Source organism: Heloderma suspectum, chromosome 8, assembly GCF_057233095.1.
Source record: "Heloderma suspectum isolate Gila_16-S chromosome 8, 16-S_ref, whole genome shotgun sequence".
Classification (NCBI taxonomy): Eukaryota; Metazoa; Chordata; class Lepidosauria; order Squamata; family Helodermatidae; genus Heloderma; species Heloderma suspectum.
The window spans coordinates 1,018,760-1,040,447 of NC_139465.1; the positions used below are offsets into that span (position 1 = coordinate 1,018,760).

At 48.2% G+C, this 21,688-nt stretch overlaps 1 protein-coding gene across 1 annotated transcript in view; it reads right to left on the reverse strand.

Moving 5' to 3' along the window:
* Nucleotides 1-21,688, reverse strand: part of ZFHX3 (zinc finger homeobox 3) — a 226,003-nt gene that overhangs the window by 134,312 nt on the left and 70,003 nt on the right. Inside the window, exons 2-3 of the mRNA XM_084812478.1 lie at nucleotides 9,959-12,675; nucleotides 4,266-4,762 (exon numbers count right to left, since the gene is read on the reverse strand). Of these exons, the coding sequence (XP_084668604.1) occupies nucleotides 4,266-4,762; nucleotides 9,959-12,629 (3,168 nt within the window). The 5' untranslated portion in view covers nucleotides 12,630-12,675. The remainder of the gene's footprint in view (nucleotides 1-4,265; nucleotides 4,763-9,958; nucleotides 12,676-21,688) is intronic.

Sequence of the window (21,688 nt, forward strand, 5' to 3'; positions counted from 1 at the left end):
TGATGAATTTTCTTTCTATTATTAGCTACCTTAGGCAATATTCTGTTGGAAAGCTGGGATATAAACATTCTTAACAAATAAGTAAATAATAAGCGCTACCACACCAAACCAAACGCATTAGTAATGGCATTGTTAATGAGATGCTGAGTAGTTGTGCCTCTATGGAATTTGAGAGAAGAGAAATGGATTTCTACTATGCTGGGTTCAAGCTCTTGACACGTGTCTGCTCACTACTGCCATTCCTTCCCCCTGCAAACAAGGGAGTCAGAAAAGACGCAGGTGGAAGGGGCCAGCCCAGCCCAAAGGCCCATCATCTCTTGTAGACGGAGAAGATGCAGGTGGGGGGACGGCAAGGCCTGTAGCAGCTCCTCTTGTCCCCTGCTCTCAAGGCTGAAACCTCAATGGGGCCCCAGGCACTCTTGCTCTTAAAACGATATACAGAATGTATGCTGAGGCACTCCAAGCAGGGCGCTGGAAGCCTGCTTAAGTAGCATGATCTGTACCAACCAAGAGCAACATCTGTCGGATTAATTAGCTGTGTAATTAGCATCCCCTCAGTTGAGAGGATTCACTTTCTGCTTCCTGAAACATTTCCAGTGTTTTTATCTTCTTCATTCTGCACACCAGACAAAGCTGAAGTATCTTTGGAGCATCTTCTTACCCCCTGCATCGCCAAACACAGCAGAAAATGTTTGGCCTCAGCAAAAGCATCCAGGCCCCAGGACATCGTGAGAGCCCAGGCTAAGCAAGAGACTGGCAGGACACAAACGTCGTAGTTCAACTTCTCAAGTGGAGAGCCATAGTAAAGGAGTGGCCACAGAGGAGGAAAAAGAGGAGGGAGGCACAGGTAAGATGCAAGGAAAGAATCCAAGTCACCCTCCAAAGAGCAGAGCAGAGCCAAGTCACAACCCATTAAGCTGGATGCATGGCTCAGAATATATCAACGGTGTCTAGAGTGGTGCGGAAGCTAAACCCAGACCAGCATCCCCCAGTGATGAGAAGCCCAAGAACTGAACAGCTGCTTGTGAATAGACCTCGGCAGGAGCACATGGCCACCTACCAAGCCAAATCGGCCAAAGCAAGAACAAATCACGTGATGGTCCAGGTTTCTTGGGGAAAAAATCAAGAGTATCCAGTCAGCTAGAGAACCTGAGGAGGAAAAGGAAAGCCACCTCTCCAGCAACCAAGGGTTGGAAACCATGTCAGCAGAAAGACTCCTGATGTGAGAAATGTGCACAGAGTACTCTAATGCTACCATAGCTCCTGTTTTCCCTGCTGGAGAGTTCCATACAGACAACTTAATGGCAGGCATGATGGAGCACGAAGAAATTGCTCCCTTTTGCCCACATGGAGCCATCCAACCATTAGTATGGAGAAACAAGGAACAGGCTGCTCCAGAAAAGCTAACACACTCTTGCATGCTGTCTCAGAGCCAGCAATTCTGTTCAGCATCAAAGAGGCGGCAAGAACCAGCTTTCTGAATTCCACGTCCAGCTGTAAACATTTTATCTGTAGATCCAGGAGACCAGAACTGTGCACAGCACTTTCCCCCTATGAAGAGATTAGGGAGAAGGCCACAGAAGCTGTTCTGGAGGGCAACCACTCTTAGGAGGCCAGGTAAGAGAAAATGTGCAAGCAATGCCTTCCCTCGGCCTGACCCTACAGTGCAACATGAGGCGCCTCAACCTCATGCCCAGCCAGTGTGGCATGATACCCCTAGAAGCAAACATCACAAGTTGACACTTCTTCCCTATTATTTTATTTAATTATTTGGGAGCCCTAACTGTAGTGTTCAATTATTCATTAGTCTTGGGGATTAGCCTTTCCTTCCTCTGTCTGTTCTGGCATCCAGGGTTTCCAACACATCTGCCTTAACTTAACCGTGCCTGTTTTGCTGCTGGTGGTGCTTGCAGGTTTTTCATCAGTGCCACAATGGCCATCTCAATAGCATGAAACCCCACCAGGCAACCTGCACAAGGAGGGAGATTTCAAGGTTCTCTGTGCTGCTGCTTGACAGTTGCACACACATGTTTCTGGCGCCCAGCATCATTTACACCACACGTGGAAGCCAAGGAGTAGCAACTTTAAAGGAAAGTGGCAAAAAGGCAGAGTAAGGAGGATTGCAAGCATGATAAGCCTTGCGCTCTCTCACCCAGGCAGCATCTGGAGAGGATTTTCTCCAGCAGAGAGGCAAGAACTCGATTACATCCAGTTAACTGCACTCTAAACTGATTATGCATGTGCCAGGCTAATGGATTACATTAGCAAGAGGAAAAATAACAGCCCACCAAGCTCCATTTTAAAATATACCACACGAGGTCCTGAGAGAAGTAAAGGCAACCCTTGGACACATGAAGAGCCAGAATTAGGATGAGCTCCAGCACCCTGCACAAAAGTCCTCCTAGACCAAATCACACAGGTTCACACGACACAGGAGGTTAGTAGTGGGGTTATACGAGGGTTGTTAACCATCGAATAACCCACAGTGGCCAGGTTCGCGTGACACAGCACAATGCTCAATCTGACTCAGATTCCTGCATCTGACTTGGATTCCTACATCTGACCTGGATTCCTGCACTGAGCGGGGGTTGGACTCGATGGCCTTGCAGGCCCCTTCCAGCCCCACTAGTCTACAATTCTGTGACCCCAATCAGGGGTTGCATATTCAAAATGGCGGCTGCACACACCCAGCACATGCTGCATCTCGGCTGTGTTGTGCAAACTAGTCCAATATCTTACGTATGCCATGGTGCCACCTCCCCAAAGCCAGGCCTCTCAAATGTTGGAACACAGCCCAAGGCGGAAGCCAAGCTGGGAGGGGCTATGTCTGCTAGCTGACACCCTCTGACTACATACCACACCAAATGAGCATAGAACTTGCTTTCAGACGCTCTTTCCTGGTGATTTGGAGTTCTGTACATGTGGAAGCCTCGGAGATGGTATTTCATTCCTGGGTGGCATTCTTGACAAGCAGGGAACCAGCTGCCTCCCTGCCGCCGCCACCACCAGTAGCAATTCACTGCACTGCCAAGGAGATCTATCACCCACCCCAGCTGTCTCTGTCTGTCCTCTTTCCCACCCATTCTCACAGGAGGCCATCCAATACTCACTGCTGACATGGATGTACAGGCTGACTGTGGTTCCAGGCAGGAAACTGGCCTGTTCATCACACAGCACATTCATGTACAAAATCTCTTCCCGCAGTCGCTTGCTGGGGAACTTCCACATTCCTACTTAGCCCCGGTTCGTGGAAGCTTCATGTTCAGAACCAAGCCAGGCTGTGCCTGCTTTACTAGCTAGCAAAGCCTACTTGGAAGAGCTCAGGATCTCATCAGCATATACAGCAAAGCTGGGCCAGGCCATATACTTGGCAGCGAGTTATTGTCCTCTCCTGAAACCTTGGCAGAAGCTTACTCTGGGCCCATAATCAAGCAGCAGCTAACAAAAGGGGGTGGGGAGAGGGGCAGAAGTGCATCCAGCACCAATGCCTGGAACCGATATGAAGAAGAGAAGGGGGGGTGGGGGCAAACAGGCGGAATAGGAAACTGAAGGAAACGGAGGATGAAAGCAAGGAAGACAGTATGTATACGTGAGTGGAAGGTACATGAAGTGAAGCTGCTTAGATTTATGGCAATTTGTACCTGATTGTTCATACTAAAGCCATTATGGGATGATTAGAGAAAAAGGTGAAGCTTTAAGTCCAGGGAAAATCAATAGAATTGTCTGGAGCAATTCTGCCGCGCAAGTGAAAGGACTATTTACTGTATGCAGAGCTTCTTGATTTCCAGCCTACATGGAATGGGGGGGGGGGGAGAAAAATTTGCAGCCAGGAGCAGCAGGCAGATAGGAAAGGCAGCGGCCATGAGGGTCTACGGGAGAAAGAGAATGACCCCCTTGGCAGCAGGCCCTCAGGAACAACAGCCAAATGCCCACCACTGCATCAATGGCGTGCTCCACAAGACACCTGTGTACCTTGCCCTCCCCCCTCGAGAAAGGGTGTTTAAGGGTACTGGTGCTGCCTGCAGCATGCACCAACACAGCATACAGCAGTCGGTCTGTGCCTACACGAAGCATGACTATGTGAGGAGGAGCAGCTCTGTGGGCTGCATTACTCGCCTCCCCCAGGCAGCTAATGTCAGGATTCCTTCTGAAAAGGCTACTCCTAACCTGAAGCTGCCAAACTGGTGCTCAAGGCAAGCAAGTGTGCCTCTGCAGTCTGCCCCCACCCCCACAGCAAAAGAGGTGGGGAACCAGGACGGCCTTACCTTGTAGAGTCTCAGGCTGGCCTCGTGCCTGGAGTTCACTGTGTGGAGACGCAGCTTTTCCAGGCTGTTGGTGTAATAGTCACAGGCATTGCATTTCAGGTGCACGGGGTTCCCAATGGCCACACACTTGAGCCTCCACTCGTTGGCCTTGCCCCCCTCCTTGATATGTGCCACCAGCTGGTACTTCTGCACATGCTTGTCCGTCTTGCAGTGGAGCTGGAAGTTGGCTTTGAGCTGCGTATTGTAGTGGCACAACTTGCACTGATAGGAGTCCCCCATCACAGCTTTCCATTCCTCCTCAGGCAGGCTGCGCTCTACGTTCATGTGCAGCCCCAGCAGGTCCAAATTGTCCGTGGTGAACTTGTTGCACACGGCACACTGGAAAAGCTTCAGCGAGGGGTCATTGGTCTGTGTGAAGGTCTCCCCCAGGTTCATGAGCTCCTCAGACACCAGCTGCCCACCCCCAAGCCGCATGTCCAGAGGGATCTCTCCACCCACTGCACAGAGAAAGAAGAAAGTCAGTCAGAAAAGCTCTGTAGAAACACAAGTAATTGGAGGGCAGCCCCTCGACCCCACTCCAGGACCAGCCGGGCACCTAGGAGAGGCCTGGCGGGTCAAGCAAGGTCCCAGGGACCGCAAGACGTGAAGCAAGAGAAGGGCAGGATTGGAAACACAGCCCCAGTTCCTCCTCCCCCTTTATGTCGTGAGGCCTGAATTGGACACACTGCAAATTGGAAAGAAACTCTTATGGAACATTTGTCTTTCACACTGAAATACACTATTTAAAAACAAAATAACAAATGACGCTTTAAAAAGTTACAGATAGTTCACACTGCTGCAAGTCTCTTACGTTACTAAACAAGAAAGAGGGAGATGATGTTGGAAAAGTACTTTCAAACATTGCAAAAACACAGGATCTCTTCAGGGGTTTGCTCTAATCTGGGAGTTGTGCCAAACATATTGCTCCAGCATCATGGTGGCCAGGCCTTTGCACAACACAGCCTCCAGCACTTCTCCCCACTTGCCTGAGAGTCTTCCATCTGCTACGTTAAGTGAAGCTAAGCTGAAGAAATGTTTGAAAATACACACACAGATCAAGGAAGAAACATACAGAAATCTTGAGAAGCTTGTTTCAATCCAGGCTTTTTTTGCATTTTCTGAAATCCACAAAGCTCAAAGTAAAAGTCTGGCATCAGAAATGATGGATCATTCAGACATTAATTCTGATGAACAGGTGAGTTATGCTAGTATTTTCAAGAATGTATTTACTGAGATGGACTGGGCTATAAATTAAACAGACATGAGTTTAAGATTGTAACTATAGACAAAATTAGCTATGTCACTTGCAAATTGCAATCCAATTGGTATCCATGTTTACACAGAAAAAAAGGTTACTGAGTTCAGCGGGACTTACTCCTATGTAACCGTGCAGAGGATTATAGCTTTAGCATGCATGGTGATATACTACTGAAGAGTTCAATGCTGTTATAAAGATTAACTGAAAATCCAGATTTGTTATTACTGCTTAATTATTACATTACAGGGACGATTATTTTCTGAGTGCTCTCTCATAGTTATAAGTTCCTTCTGTTTCTGCATGATCACACTAAGGTCTACATACTTTCTAAGCCCAGTTAATAAACCCTTTCTTTTGTTTACTGCAATGTTAATGGCTTCTGCTTTCAGCTTTTATTTTATTCCCATTTTCCCGCCTGGCAAAATTAAGATACATTTAGTACATTATGGTTCAGCAATTTGTAGTTTCATCTGTGACCTTGGGTATATTTGTAATTATTGTTTGAATAAAAATCAAGGCATTTTTACTTTTACATTTCATATACTAAGCTACAATGTAATGTACTACTTTATACATAATACATTTCATGTTCATAAAGTACACGTAGAAAACCAATACTTCATATATTTAATTTCCCCCAAAATCCCCTGACCCCCAACCCCAGTTTTCTTCCATGGCTTCAAGGTTTCCAGCAATTTTACATCTCTAGTCACCAGCCATGTCTTCTGCCCCTTGGGTGCACCAAACTGAGGATAAAAGCCCTAGTACCCCTCATCAGGCCAGGAAGACATTGGCACAATCTGGACATCACACCAAACCACGGTTAAGAAAGCTTAACTACAGTTTACTGTGAGGTCTGAATTGACAAACCACAGGTTTAGCCATTGCCTGGACTCCAAAGACTGCTGCATCATGGAAATGGCTGTAAACCTATGAAGCTGAGTGTTGAGAGAAGGGAAAACTGAAGTAGATACAGGCAAGCAGCTTTAAGAACATAAGAAGAGCTATGCTGGATCAGACCAAGGATCCATCTAGTCCAGCATTCTGTTCACACAGTGGCCAACCAGCTGTCAGCCAGAAAACCCACAAGCAGGACAAGAGCACAACAGCACCCTCCCACCCATGTTCCCCAGCAACTGGTGTACATAAGCATACTGCCTCTGATACTGGAGGCAGCACATAGCCATCAGGACTAGGAGCCATGGATAGCCTTCTCCTCCAGGAATTTGCCCAGCCCCCTTTTAAAGCCATCCAAATTGGTGGCCATCATTATGCCTTGTGGTAGTTTTGCCTTTTCAGGCAAGGGGACAGGCAGGAAGGACCAGGCAGTCTAAACCATGACTTGCCAGCTATACCGTCGGAAAACCAAACTATGGTTCAGATTCTAAGCCAGCACGAATGCAAACTATGCTTTGACACAGGGCCTGAAACGAATCGGTGTTACCCTTCCTAGCCCATTTGTCAAAGCAGGAGCAAGATCAGAGTTTTGCCTTTTCAGGAGAGGGGATCAGGTAGGAAGCACGGTTTAGCCCAGAGAGCTATTGGGTGGGCAAGCAAACAGAAAAGAGCCAAGAGCATTCCAAACATGCATGGATTCCAGCAGAGAGCACAATGGCCTAACCCTGGGTTCAAATTCTTGTTCAGCCATGGGTAATTCTCCATCTCAGCTTCCCATCTTTAAAATGGAAACAGGCATCCTACTCTCACATAGGTATGACAAGAAGCTTATACAGCACATTAAAAGGGCAGCAGGAAACAAAAAAGAGGAGCAAGTGAGTGGGAATCCAATAAGAGGAATTGATCATAAAGTGCCTTACTTAAAATACATTTTCTCACCCATCCCCCATGTGCACAGTTCATTATTTCCATGCAGCCTTCTATACATAATTACACATATCAGCGTTTTACACGAGCATGCACATATATACCCCCTGCCTCAATTCATCCCATGCAAGGAAAATATTGTTTGCACTGTTGGGCATGGAAACTTTGTTGTGGTCTTTCTACTCTCCAGCCACCCCTCAGCAGCTTCCCAGCATTGTCCTTCTCCCATGGGCCAATGTGGGGCCTTACAATCCTCCTTGCTCTTTAGACACTTTTAGCCCTTTAAAGACCAGCTCTTCTTCTCATATGGTTTCTTAGTTATTGTAGTAATGCAGTCTACAGCAACTTTTGCCATCAATTCTCACTGCCTAAAAAGCAGCAATGCCAAGTTTTGGACCCCGTCACTGAACAATGGAGTTTGCAATGCTTTTTGACATTTGACAAGATGTCCAATATAAAATGGAATTTCTACAGAATCTGTTAGACATGAGACTTTGCATGAACAGATTATAAATGCAGCTCTTTGAGAAGTTTGTAGTCCACAAAAGGAAGGGTATCTCAGAATTTCAAACACAATGAGACACAAAGGAAAAGTCTTTCTCATCTGCATCTGATGCTTAGATCAGTGGAAGAAATCTCATATGCATTATTTATCTTTCTCCCTCTCCCCCTCCAATATTTTTAGAGCAGGTTATACTAATAGTCATTGCTTTATATAGGGCAAGGAAAGTCCTTTGTCCCCTGAAGAACTCCCAATATGAATACATCTACTGGCAGGAGACATAAAAGGAGAAAATGATGTCAGCCAGCCTTTGCCACCACCATCCCTTTTTCTCCCATCAAACTGTGGCCAACACTCCTCCAGAACCAAAGACAACCCTTCTTGGACATCCTCCTCCCCTCTGTCCAAACACAGCTTCACTGATGATGCAACCCCAGGCTAGCCTTATTTACAACATTAGACCCATCCATAGAGAGGGGGAGAAACTGCTTTGCTAATCAGAGGGGTCATGAGAAGTCAGGAAGTAGATTGACAATTACATTCAACTAAGAGCATCTTGCCAGTCTGCTATGCTCAGAATGTTGTTTCACAATTTACATAAAATATTGACTTAGGTATTCAATACTGGAATTCAAGAGATGTCCAATCTCCTCCAAAGCAGCAAAAACTGTTAATGATATATATTTCTAGGCCCAAATTTCAACAAAAGTCTTCCCTACAAAAACACAGATCTGATTTTTCTATGAACATCCAAATAGCTAGCAAACTGCCCATGAAGTTAAAGAACCCTACAAGCTTCTTCATTAGGAGAACGCTTTCACTCAACCCTACTGAAAGCACTTCACCTAAGTACATTTGAAAGTGGAAAAAGCATTCCCTAAGCCACTAATGTCAGACTTAATTACAGAATTAAACATAGGCATTTCTAACAGTGAGATTGTGCTAAGAAACTACCATTATTATAATGTGGGAGAACAGAATAATAATAAGAATACAAAGGGTGGTGCTACAATAAGCCCTCCTGACTTGAATGCATCACACTAGCTCTTCCAGAAATCCGATTGTAGAAATGCAACTTTTTGCCAATGCGTCTGCAGTGCAAACCTGATTGGGCGAATTCCCTGTACAAACACGATCGCTTCAACTCTTACCACCACTCAGGTAGAAAATGGAGATAAATACTCAATCTGCCAAGAGGGCAGCTAGCATGATTCAGGCAATCGTTAACATTTATAAATACCAGGTTAGACTCCAGCTGAGTTGCTTTCCTGACAACTGCTAGACAAAAGGGGTGTGTGTTTCACTTCACTGTTTAGGTCTCCAGCCAATGCCAAAGATACGCGTCATCTGTCACTTCACAAGTACAGCCAGAGCTGTTGCATGCCACATGCACATGGAACAAACCTGAAGCTGCATTTTGCCTGTTTCCTTCCTAAACATGCTTCTAGCCCTCGTGGTGACAGGGAAACATTTAGAGCAGCTGTCGAAGGTGTGCAACACAGAGGAAAGTTTTCAGGAGTTATCAGACAGATTCTGCACTGTGCTCAGCTCCTCCCCCCCACTAAAGGCGGAGCCTCTGAAACCACTTCTGCCCCCTGGCTGAAGATAGGGAAGTTTGCAAATCCCAAATCTTCCTCAAAACCACGTGTGCACATATATGTATACATGAACGTGTGTGTGTCTATATACACGTCTATGAATGTGTGTGTAAAATGCACAATGCACACACACACTCTCACTCACAGGTGTGGCCTGCTGACAGAGAGATACAACACGAAGCTTCTCTAATACGTACATGCCTGAGGGGCCCTCATGGCATTCTGTCCTCAGCATCACCTTACTGACATTACCAAGACTCACAACATGTCTGCAAAGTGACATAAACATGCTGTCTACAAAAGAGAAAAATGTTGAGCACTTCTCATGAGCCACGAAAGCCACGCCTTTCCTTTCATTCATGGCGCCTTTCTGGCAAGCAAAAGCTGGCTCCTCCCAATGGCAGGCCCCGACGGAGTGCACACAGGTGCAACCCCACACAGAGAATCACAGCCCAAACACAGTTCATCTCACCTAGAGATGGGGCCAGGGATGCTATTGTGTTGGTGGGGTCCAGCTGGAAGCCGCTCATCATGAACTGAGCATCAGAGGCAGTGCTGTCCATCTTCAGGTTGGGCAGGGTCATATTCTGTGCCAGGTAGTACTGGTACAACTCAGCCTCAGCAGGCAGGCTGCCCAGGCCCAAGTGGCGGTTGTGCTGCATTTGGCTCATGTTCTGCTGAAGCAGCATCATGTTATGCATGTGCTTCTCACTGGTCATATGGATGCGAAGGTTCCTGGCGACATTGGTCTCATAGTCACACACTTCACACCGCCAGGTAGGTTTGCTTTTTGGTTTGGTGGGGGAGGGGGCCCCACAGCTGCTACCCATGTTTGCTGCTGCGGCGGCGGCTGCAGCCGCCGCCGCAGCAGCCCCAGCAGTGTGGCTGAAAACTTGCTCCCCACCTCCGTTCTGCAGGGTCTGCATGTTGTTGAGATGCTTGTCAGACTGCATATGAATACTGAGGTTTCCTTTGGTAGTAGTGGAGTAGTTACAAACCTCGCAGCGGAAAGGCTTGTAGCCACACGTGTAGCTCTCACCCCTCGCCAGCCGGGGGTGGGGCTGCCCACTTCGGCAGTAGGCGCACGCGCCCCCCGGCTCCGGATGCTTCTCCTTCATGTGAGCCTCGAGGGTCTGCTGGTACTTGTAGTGCCAGTTGCACTTGGGGCACTTGAGCGTCTTGCACGAGTTGCGCGAGTGCGTCATGGTCATGTGGCCGCCGAGCGACCGCGAGGAGCCCAGGATAGTGTCGCACTTGGGGCACTCCACGCCGCTCCCCGAGGGGCACTCCCCACCCCCAAGTTCACAGAAGGGGCCCCCATGCTGGTGATGGGAGAGGCAGACCCCCTCCTCACCCTCCATGCGCTCATTTGGCTCTGGTACTGCAGCACTGTCTTTATTGGCACTTTCATCGCCGAAGTCCAGCCGCCCGCCGCCGCCCTCACTACCCTCACTGTTAAAGCTTAAACAATTCCTCCTGCTTGCACCATCGAAGACAAAGGAAGAAGCAGAATTAGAACTAGAAGAAGCCGTGCCCCTGGACATCGTCTGAAGCACGGTAGGCATTAAGGGAGAAATGCTTTGGTTTGAGAGAGCAAGGTCCTTTTTGTTGCTGCTGCTGCCTGCCACAGCCCCAGACTCCTCGGGAGGCCTTTCCTCCAGTTCATCCTCCAGCTCGCTTGGGAACAGCCCTTTGCACTCCTCCATGTCATCCTCGTCTTCCTCCTCCTCCTCCTCCTCCTCCTCGTCTTCCTCCTCCTCCTCCTCAGCTGGCTCTGCTTTCTCTGAGAGGCTGTCTGGGTCAGCCAGGTCTTGCTGCTCACACTCTAATACCCCAGGGTCCTTCCCCTCAGAGGATATGGTAGGACTGGAAGCCAGTGGGCCCAGGGGAACTGAGGTAATTGGTGTCTTCAAAGCTGAGCTCGTTAGCCCTCCGAGGTTCAAGAGGGCCCCAGGTCCCAAGAGGCCTGACTGGGGCTGTTCTGCTCCACTGGCAGACCCAACCTGGGCACCCTCTTCCCCTTCCATGCGAATCCCACTGAATTTGCCATAGAAACTACGTCCAGGGCCTATGAGGTTAGCTGTGGAAACTAAAGGGTGTGGAAAGTTTTTGTTTTTTGGTTCCAAAAAGCTTACAAGGGGTTCCTTGTCTTTGCCTATCCCTTGAATGATAGCGGAGATGTTCTTATTGCTAAGAATTTTCCGCTCCTCCTCACTCAGAGTCATTCGATGATCATGCACCGCATGGGTCACAAAAGAGCGGACATACCCAAAGGAGAGCTTGCACAAGAAACACATCAGAATGGGCTTCCGCTTCCCATAGAGCACAAAGCTATCAAATTTGGACAGGTCCACATTGTTGGGAACATCTTTGGATACACAGGAACTTTTGGCAGAACCGTCACTGTTCAGGTAATCCTTGTTGCTTTTGTGGCGCACATCAAAAACACGGAAGCTGTGCAAGACAGGGCTGACCCCCGTCAGGGCTGAGGTATTCGGGAAGGCCTGGTCTGAGCCCTCAAACCACTTCCCAAAGGATGAGGCTATGTGGAAAGTGTTGATGATCTGTGGGTAGGCAGGTGCAGCTGACGTGGCCTCGCCTGGCTTGCCCCCCGTGCTGGCAGCGGAGCTCATGAAGAGTGCAGGGAGCGTCCCACTGCTGGTGCCAGCCCCACAGACCCCCGCACTTTGGATCAGCTGACTGATGCTTTCAACAATGTACGCCGAGCCGTCCGGCTGGTAGACGATCTCCCCTGCCAGGTTCTCCACGTCGCTTTCCTCGTCTCCGTCCTCGCCAGTGTCGCTCCCACAGCCTTCCTGCAGAGGGAGAAGCGGACGGGCGCTGGGGCAGTGGTGCTCCATGTAGGTCTGCAAGCTGGCGAAGGAGGTGGAGCATTCGCTGCAGCAGACCTCCTTGCTGTCTGGCTCGGCAATGGAGCCAGAGGGGACAGCGCTTTCTGGGGAGTGCTCAGTGAAAGAAGCCCGCCGGTTGTCTAGGGCTCCATGCTTCAGCGCTACAGACGGCTCCATGTTACTAGGTTTGCTGGGAAGGCGAGCGCTACCAAGTTCAGTCCATGGCTGGTGCTGAGGGATAGCACACCCATTGTCCTTCCCCAAGATGACAGGCGAGTCACAGCCTTCCATGCCGAGGCCTGCATGGAGTGTTCATTGCACCCAGTATGGCTCGGACCTAAAGGCAGACAAAGAGGGAAGGGAGAGAGAAAGAGAGAGGCAGGTCAGTCACGAGGAGCACAGACCACATTTCCACACAGAGCAGTCATGACATGCACACAGCCCATCACACCCAAAAGAGCAGCTACTGCCCATTGCCAAGCCTGGAAAACACAGAGGGAGGAAAGCACGGATGGGCAGAAGTTCTGAAAGATCCTGAAACCCATCAGCACCACAAAAGCCAAAGCAGCAGGGCAGTGCCTCTTGCAAAGCCCACACCCCTCCACATACGAAAAAGCACCTCTGTCTCCCGAAGGTTATTGTCACCTCATGAGAACTGGAGACGACAACTGCAAGGAGTCCATTGCAGATCCATCCCAGGGCCTACTGAAGGAAGCTTCAGCTTGCCCTTTGTCTCATAAAGTCCCTGGACAAGGTTGAATCTGAGCAGATGTCAAATCACTGAGGGCTCTGAACTATGAAACTGCAGTGTGCCAATGGTAAGAGAAAGCCAATCACGGGCTGCCCCTTTATGAAGGCAGCACGCCAAGCGCCCACCCCAATGACTACGGGCAAGCCAACACAAGAGAATGCTGTGCAGCACTGACTCCCCAGGACCACAGCCCAAGTAAGGTGCTCCTGCACTGCACCTCTTCACACTCACAGCCTTACTATGGACCCACAGGATCAGGCCTCATTCCAAAAGGTCCTACTTTAACCACTGCCACCCACAGCAGTTTCATGACCAGTTCAGCCAAGCGGGTCAAGAGTATTTGTTCTAAAAGATATGTGCAACCTGATCACTTTGCAAGCAGAGGATGGAACATACATGTAGATGGCACTGCAGAAATAATAAGACAGAACCACTCAAGCCTCTCCCTGTTACTGCTCACAGCCATCTTGGAATATTCTGAGCACATTTTCATCCCACAGGATACCTGCTGGAGCCCAATGGGTCCCAGAGGTTGATAGGCAGCACTTTTAGCACACACTGGCCAAGCCTGATTACCTGCAGACTGGCAAGTCCTTTCTGTCAACAGCTGGGGGGGGGGGAGAAGAGGAGCCAGAATGCAGGGCATAAAACAGGTAAGACACTGGGTAAGATACAGAAAAAGGCAGGAGGAAGCAAGGCAAAAGCAACCAACACAGCACAGGTAAGGAGCTCTTGACTAGCCTGTCTGCAGTCACTTCCTGCTTCCTTTCTAGGGCTGTTCAGAGGCTGGAGCCAAAGAAAGCAGGGAAGCCCCAGTGGCTGTGAGGCAACTTCTGAGTGACAACAGCTCCCATTTCACCACCAACAGCAACTGGGATTGTCACCGGCGCTCTCTCTCTCTCTCTCTCTCTCTCACACACACACACACACACACACACACACTTATCCACAGGCATTCTCCAAGTGCCCTAAATACTTACACTTCTCCCATACTTTTCAGATTTCCATTACTAACAAATCCTTTGGCTAGAAGGGACCCCAGAGTCTTCAGGACCCCAACAATGACAGAGAGGTCAGAAGCCCCAAGTCTTTGCCCCAAGTTGAGAATTCCCCTTGGTAGCTTGCTCTGCTGTCCCTCAACCAAGCTGTCCAGCAGCAGTTACGCACAGTGCTGCTTAGCCTTCTTCCGATGACAGGAGGCAACACAGCTCCTCTGAGGGAGCCTTGTTCAGCTCCCTTCCAGTCATGGTTCTTTTATGGACAGGTCCCTTTCTGGCTCCTCTAGCTGCTCTGCAGTATCTTGAATCTGTGTCTCTAACCTTCCTGGGCCAGAAAACTCAGCAGCCCGTTGACAGATTCCCTGCTTTTGAACTGCACTGAAGGGTCAACTAAGAAGTTTTATTGGGGCAGGTGAGAAATACACAATAGGCTCCTCGAGATCAAAAACCAAGAGGACACAAACCTGGCACTCCCAGCAGAGCTACTACTGCAAATCTATCCTATTGGCCCTGAGCCACCTGATTGACAGTTTGGACCAGCAAGGCTGGCAGAGCTGATGGGGCGGGAGGGTTAACAGCCTGATTGTAAAATCAATGTCATAAATGCTTGGTAAGTTACAGGAACAAGCGGGAAGAGGAGGCCGCGATTGATAAAGGACTGCGGCTTTGATGCTGCACTAGGGACTTGTTTATTGACAGGAAAGCCAATCTCCTCTGCAGACCAGGCCAGGCCAGGCCAGAGAAACCTGCAAATGCTTCCCAATTAATTGGTGGGCTCTTTGGCCTCCCGGCTGCTCTGACTGCCCCCTCCCCCGCTCCCTAGCAAGCTAACCAAGGAAGGAAGCACAGTCTGTTCCCTAGCCTTCACCCCTTCTGTCCTTATTGGCTACCAGCAAAAGGTCCCAGGAGCAATGCCCACATACAGTGGCTATGTCTCCCTTCAAAGATCACGGGAGCTTCCACAGCTATCACCATTTGAAGCTCCTGAACACTGAAGGGGCCACAGGTTGGCTGCAACTGCTGACCCTGTGAACTGTCTGGGCCCGAACCCATCATCCAGAACAGAGACTGGGCATCTCAGCTCACCTCTGAACCACCTAACAAATGCACTATGTGACAGATTTGTTGCGATGGACCAATGTTCTTGTCCAAATTCCTTCTCTGCATCCAGCACTACTTCATCTCTCTCCATCAACCAGTCATTACGGAAAAGGTAGCTCTTACTTAAGGAGGCAGAAGTCAACTATACAGGTCGATCAGTGCACTGTCTGTAAACATGGTTTCCCGTAAAATCAATGATCTTCAGTTAGAGAGAGCAGGGACTGGGAACCTAAAGCCCTCCCCTCCTCTCATCACCCCCCCCCCAGCCTCTACTATTCACAGCTCCATTACAGCCCAGATCCTGGAGCCCCCTGCCTCCCCACTCTTAAACTATTGTACCCGAAGGCCTCCCACAACTTATTTAAATATTATATCCTATCTCTTGACTATAACTATCTCCGTGGGTCACAAATATAAAATCCAAGTACAATTTGAAACAACAACAACGAACGCAGAACAGAAACAACTTAATGGATTCACCAGCAGCCAAACGAAGGAACCCCTTAAAACTTGAGACCCCATAGGTTCTCTGGAAAAGCAGTATCTTTATCTTGCATTTAAAGAGTGTAAAAGCCAATGAAGAAAGGGGCACAGTAAGCCTTCCCAAGGAGAGAGTTCCACAGTCTGCCTGTCTGTCTGTGTGTCTGTCCATTTATTTATTTAAGTAATCAATTTATATCTCGCTTACTGTATCTAAAAAATATCTCTAAGCAGTTTACAAACCAAACATTTAAATACATCATAATGAATAGAAAAGCTCAGCTAAAACGTGAAGTTACCAATGCATGGACTACCGTGGCCATCCCTGGTGCTGCTGCTGAAAAGGCCCCAAAAGCAGATAACCCAGATGGCAGAGGGACTCGGAGCAGGGCATTCCCACTAAGGAAGATGTTAAACCTATTGGAAGGTTCATATGGAAGATGGCAATCTGGGGCCCAGACCATTTCGTATTTTAACAGTCAAACAGGCACTCTGAACTGAGCCTGGAAACCTCCTGGAAGACAACAAAGTAGACTTAAGATTGGCCTCATACATTCCCTGCAGCTCAACCTAGTCAACATTCTGGACCAGTTCCAGAATTTTCAAAAAGAAGCAGCCCCATACTGAACTAGTTTGGGTGTCTGTAAGGCACGGTGACAGTGGCTAAGTTGTTCCTATCATTAAAATTAAGAAGATTTAAAAGTAAACCCAGTAAATGTGCTATTATCTGAATAAAGTATACTTTTAAATTTAATATACTAAACATGAAGATTTTATGAGTAAATCAAGTTATAAATAATGCATTTTAAGGGCTTCAGCAAGTAGTCCCTGAAACATCTGAATCATCCTAAATCCCAGAAGAACCAGGAAGAGCTGAAGGCAGAGGAAGACTGCTGTACAGCATCTGTTCCTGTGTGTGAGGAATTGGTTGCAGTGGAGTTTAGGGAGATCTGGTCTGAAGAAAGAGCTACTGGAAGCTTATTTAGTTTGGGAAGACTCTCACATATTAGAAATGCTGTAGGAGGGTGGGGGGCCAATCACAGAAATATTATCTTGGGGGAGGGTGCACATATATGAAAGTGCACCCTGTGTGCATGCTACCCACTCTGGTTTCTCTCTCTCTCTCTCTCTAGCTATTCTTTCTTCCGTTCTCCCTTTCTGGCTCCCCCCCGCCCCCGGCTCCTCTTTCTTTCTCTTCTTCCATCTGTCTCTCTGGCTGCTCTTCCTTCCTGTCTCTGGCTCCTCTTTCTCTCTTTCTCCCCCTACCCTCTCTCTCTCTCTGGCTCTTCTTTTTCTCTCCCTCTCTTCCCATCCCCATGCAACTGAATGGAGCAATTTCTCCATTCATTTGCATGGGGCGAGAAAAAGCCCCCCTGCCAAAAATCAGCTGGAGGACGGGCGAGGCGCACCCCCACCAGGAATCCAGAGACCCCAAAGGTCCTTGGTGGGGTGTGTACTTCACACATACCTTTAGATGTTTTTTGGCACGGGTCCTTTTTTGCTCCCTATACAAGCCTAAGAGAAATTGCTCCATAGGCTTATATACGGAGCAAAAATAGCTTGGGGGGCACCTCAGCTTGGCCTTGCGGCTGCTACGTTGGAGACCCCTGAATTGGATCAATAATTTTTAATAAGGAAAGGCAGATATAACTATGCTGGGTATCTTACAGAGAGGATTAGAGAAACCTATTTTTCCCCATGGCTTCAAAATTTCCAGAAATATTACATCTCTATTCTTCCAGTAAAAGTATTCTCATTACATAGCTTTTAGAAAACATTTGTGGGCAGTAAAGGCCAGCAATATATGAACACCTTGTCTTAAACGTTCTATTCATCATTTTGAAAGAAAATATTTCATAAACCAAAATTATTCCATTTTCCCAATTTTTCAGGGAAAAACTAAAAAGACCAACTTGCACACAGTGGCTTTCAAGATTAGGGTCGTTACCCCATTTTGGAATTGTGACCAGAGCAGCCATCACTCTGCAAATTTCCAAGTGACTAGGACCAACCAGGAAGTGAAACTCTTTACTTTCCCTGCGTCTGTGGAACAGGTAATATGCCCACTCTGACTTTCTCCTGATATTGCTCTAAATCTATCCATTCAGCCCCGCAAGAGACCAACCTTGTGCCACTGAAATCGGCTTCACCCCATTGTGTTTAGGCCTCCAAAGACTGCCCTGCCATTATCTGAACACCCTCCCTGCTCCTTACTGGCCAAACTGTAATTCCCCGCCTCCATCGTTCCTTGTCCTACCCGTGCTGCTAGGGACCATAATGGAATACAGTGCTGGTCCAGTGCGAAGAGTAGTGCACTAACCAATCTTTTCTTTCTATAAACATGTGTGACAAAACACATGCACTCCTAACACTGAAGCTTGCTGGTGTTCTTCAGTCACTTTCCTCACTTTGTCTTAAGTTTAGCATGGAGTTTAAGCCTCTGCAAAAGATCCCAGTATTTCCACATCATTTGAGTCCACATGTACAGATGTGTGTTTCCATCTAATCAAAGACACACAGTAACACTAAGCGCCTTGAAAGGCCAAAGGGAGCCTTTCCCAACCTGATGCCCTTCAGATGTTTTGGACTACAACTCCGAGCATGCCTGACCATTGGCCAGGCTGGCTGGGGCTGATGGCAGCTGAGGTCCAAAACATCTGGAGGGCACCAGTTGGGCTCTAATCAGCAAGAGGACATCTAGGCACAATTGTTTGAGCAGTTTCTCCATTTCAAAGGGGTAGGTGTGTTAGTTTGTTGCAGCAAAAAAGCAAGGGTCTTGTGGCACCTTAAAGACTAACAAAGTTATCATGACATAAGCTCTAGTCCACAAAACCTTATGCCTTAATAAATGTGTTAAGCATTAAGGTGGCACAAAACATGATGCCCCCCCTTTTCATTTTAGAAGTTGACTGGGGCTCCAACAGGTCCACCAATACACCAACAGGGAGAAAGTCCTCTGGACACAGCAACATCTGGCAGTGGGCCATCTTAATTGGTTCCCTGTCCCAGCAGAGTTTTGGAGTGCTTGAGAGCCTAAACCCCCGAAGATACAGGAGATGGCTGATGTATGAAAAATACCAGGCAAGAGCTTCCTTCACGGTGCCAGGGTCGAAGGAAAGCCATCCAGGGCCACAGGGGAAACAAGAAGTTGCAGAGTTCAGATGCATGCCCCATAGCAAGAAACCAGGAAACGGAGGCAAAACATGGCTTTCTGAGATTGTTTGCTTTCAGCAAGATTCCAAGTTGATTCAGGATGCGACTTGGGAGTAAGTCCCAATGAACTTCATGGAATCTACCTCTGAGTATATGGATTTTGGTACGACTTCTGAGTAGACGTGTACAGAATTCTGCCATCAGGCACCCATTTTTCCTTCAACGAGCAACAGCTCCCCTTTTTGGAGACCAGATTTAGAAGTTTTGCTACAGTAACATCTAAACAGAAACCAGAACCTGCCATTCTGCAAACAAGGTTCATTCTCTCCTCCTCCTTCGCCAGCAAGTACAACAGTGGCTCTTAAGTGGGGTCAATCCCAGAGACATCAGCTCGGTGCCAGAAGCCAGGCACAGCTCCCTTAGTGGGGCTATTTCCAGCACAAATATAAACTCTGCCTAGAAGTGAAAGCAGCCAACTCAGCCAGTCCTACAGGGAATGTGCAGCAACCTCTGTGCTGCGGTTACGGCTCAGGCCGAAGCATAACTAGGCACAGAGCAGCTCTGGGGAGCTGTGGGGGCGGCAAGGAAGCACAGGAGAGAAGAGCCAGGATTGAAGCAAACGCTAGATATTCCCTTCCCCTGAGTCACCACACCCAGCCCTGACAAAGGACCTGGACCTTTCCAGTCAGAGGGGGAACTGCTGCACCCAGCAGGGCAGTAGTCAATCCCAGCCATGCAGAGGCAAGCTCCTTGCACCTGCCCCTCCAGGCCCAAAGCACAGAAAAGCCCAGATTCGGAGGGCCCTGTGTCTCGCAGCAAGATGGACTTGGAGGAATGTGGGGCCTTCCTCCCAGCAAGACAAAACCACACAGAGGGCTTGCCACCAGCAGCTGGAGCTGGCAAGCGGACAAAACAAACAAGAGCTACACCGCACAACCTGCTTAAGTGGGCACAGGCAGACTGAAGCACAGCAAGGCCCTCAGATCTTCCAGGGGCCTCTACAGTGTAGACAGACCTCTACACCACAGAAAGCCAAGGAAAATGCTTGGCAACCCAGGAAGGGAGCACAGCAGGCCTCAAGCCTCTGGCTCAGAAACAGGAGAGCAGCTTCCCAGGGCAGGAACATGATCAGGCCAGCCAGGCCTCTCAGACAACTCTCCCCGCTTGTGCCAAAAGGTGCCATTCAAGTAAGTGGCTCAGGCCAAAGTGGCAAAAATTGCAAAGAGAAAATACTGGCTTTCACATCAAGGAGGGAGGAAACATTTGCTTTTTACCAGAAATGTGTCTGGCTACTACAAAAGTACATAAATGAGCTTATGGGGAGCAATCTTTATAATAATACTTATATGATAGAAGTCAAAACCAGGCAGGAAATTCAAAGCCTTCTGGCTGCACAGGCTGCCTGCTCCATGCCCACTGAACATTTGCACTGCCCTTTTTTGCAGAGCTGAAAGTCCCAGCAAAAAGGCGACTAAAGCGTTCAAGAGACTGGAATGCCTTCCTGATGAAGGAAAGTAAAAGTGTTTGGTGTTTTTTACTTTAGGATAATGCCACAAGGGGACACACATAGGTGCAGTGTGGAGAACAGCTAGAAAAACAGTTTTTGCTTCTCATGTAATACTATAACTTGGAAGTCACCCAATACTCCACACAATGCTTAACTAACTGTGGAACTCTTTGCTTTTTAATGTAAATAAAAAGTATAAAGCCAATCTTCATCTAACGTAACTGACACAAAAACTTTGGCACAGTATAATCTCTGCCCTGGTTAGTTTATATATAGAGCATGAAATTCAAAAGGACTACCACAGTCTAGAAAAGGCTATCAATGGCTACTAGACTTGATGGCAGTATATCAGTTTCTGTGTCAGAGACAGTATGCCTCTCAGTCCCAGTTGCTGCGGAACATGAGCAGGAGGGTGCTACTGGGTTCACATCCTGCTTCCCATGGGGGCATCTGGTTGGCCACTGTGAGAACAGAATGTAGGACTACAGAAGTCTTTGGTCTGATCCAGCAGGGCTTTTCTGGTATTCTAATGCCAATATGTTTAAAGACAGTCACGGAGACTATTAAAGAAAGCCAACCATCCGTCAATTACAAAAAGGAAAGTAAGAAACCAGAGAGAGAGAGAATCCCCACTGTATGTTCTCAGCATAAGAGGTACCTTGCGTCTGAGTGAACACATTCTATGCCTGCCTAGTCACAGAATCATACAGTTGGAAGGGATGCCAAAGGTCATATATTCCAACCCCCTGCCGATGCAGGAAATCCACTGCTACAGCGTCCCCGATAGGTGGCCAACCAGCCTTCACTTGAAAACCTCCAACAAAGCGGAGTCCACTACCTTCTAAGATACTCTGCCCTACTGTCAAATAGCTCAGGCCATCAAGACATTGTTCCTAATGTTTAGCTGAAATCCTCTTTCTTGCCATTTGAACCGGTTGGTTTGGGTCCTACCCTCTGAAGGAACAGAGAACAAATCAGCTCCATCATCTATGTGACAGCCATTCAAATATTTGCAGATGGCTATCATCACACACACACCCCCTTCATGGATCACTGCCTTGTTGTGGCGAAGGGGCTTGCGTAACTCAGTGAAGCCATAAGCTATGCCGTGCAGGGCCACCCAAGACGGACTGGTCATGGCAGAGAGTTCTGACAAAATGTGGTCCACTGGAGAAGGAAATGGCAACCCACTCCAGTATTCTTGCCAAGAAAACCCCATGGAATGTATCACAAGGCTAAAAGATATGACGCTGGAAGATGAGCCCTTCAGGTCGGAAGGTGTCCAATATATTGCTGGGGAAGAGCAGAGGGAATTTCCAAGTAGCACCAGAAAGAGTGAAGTGGCTGGGCCAAAGCCGAA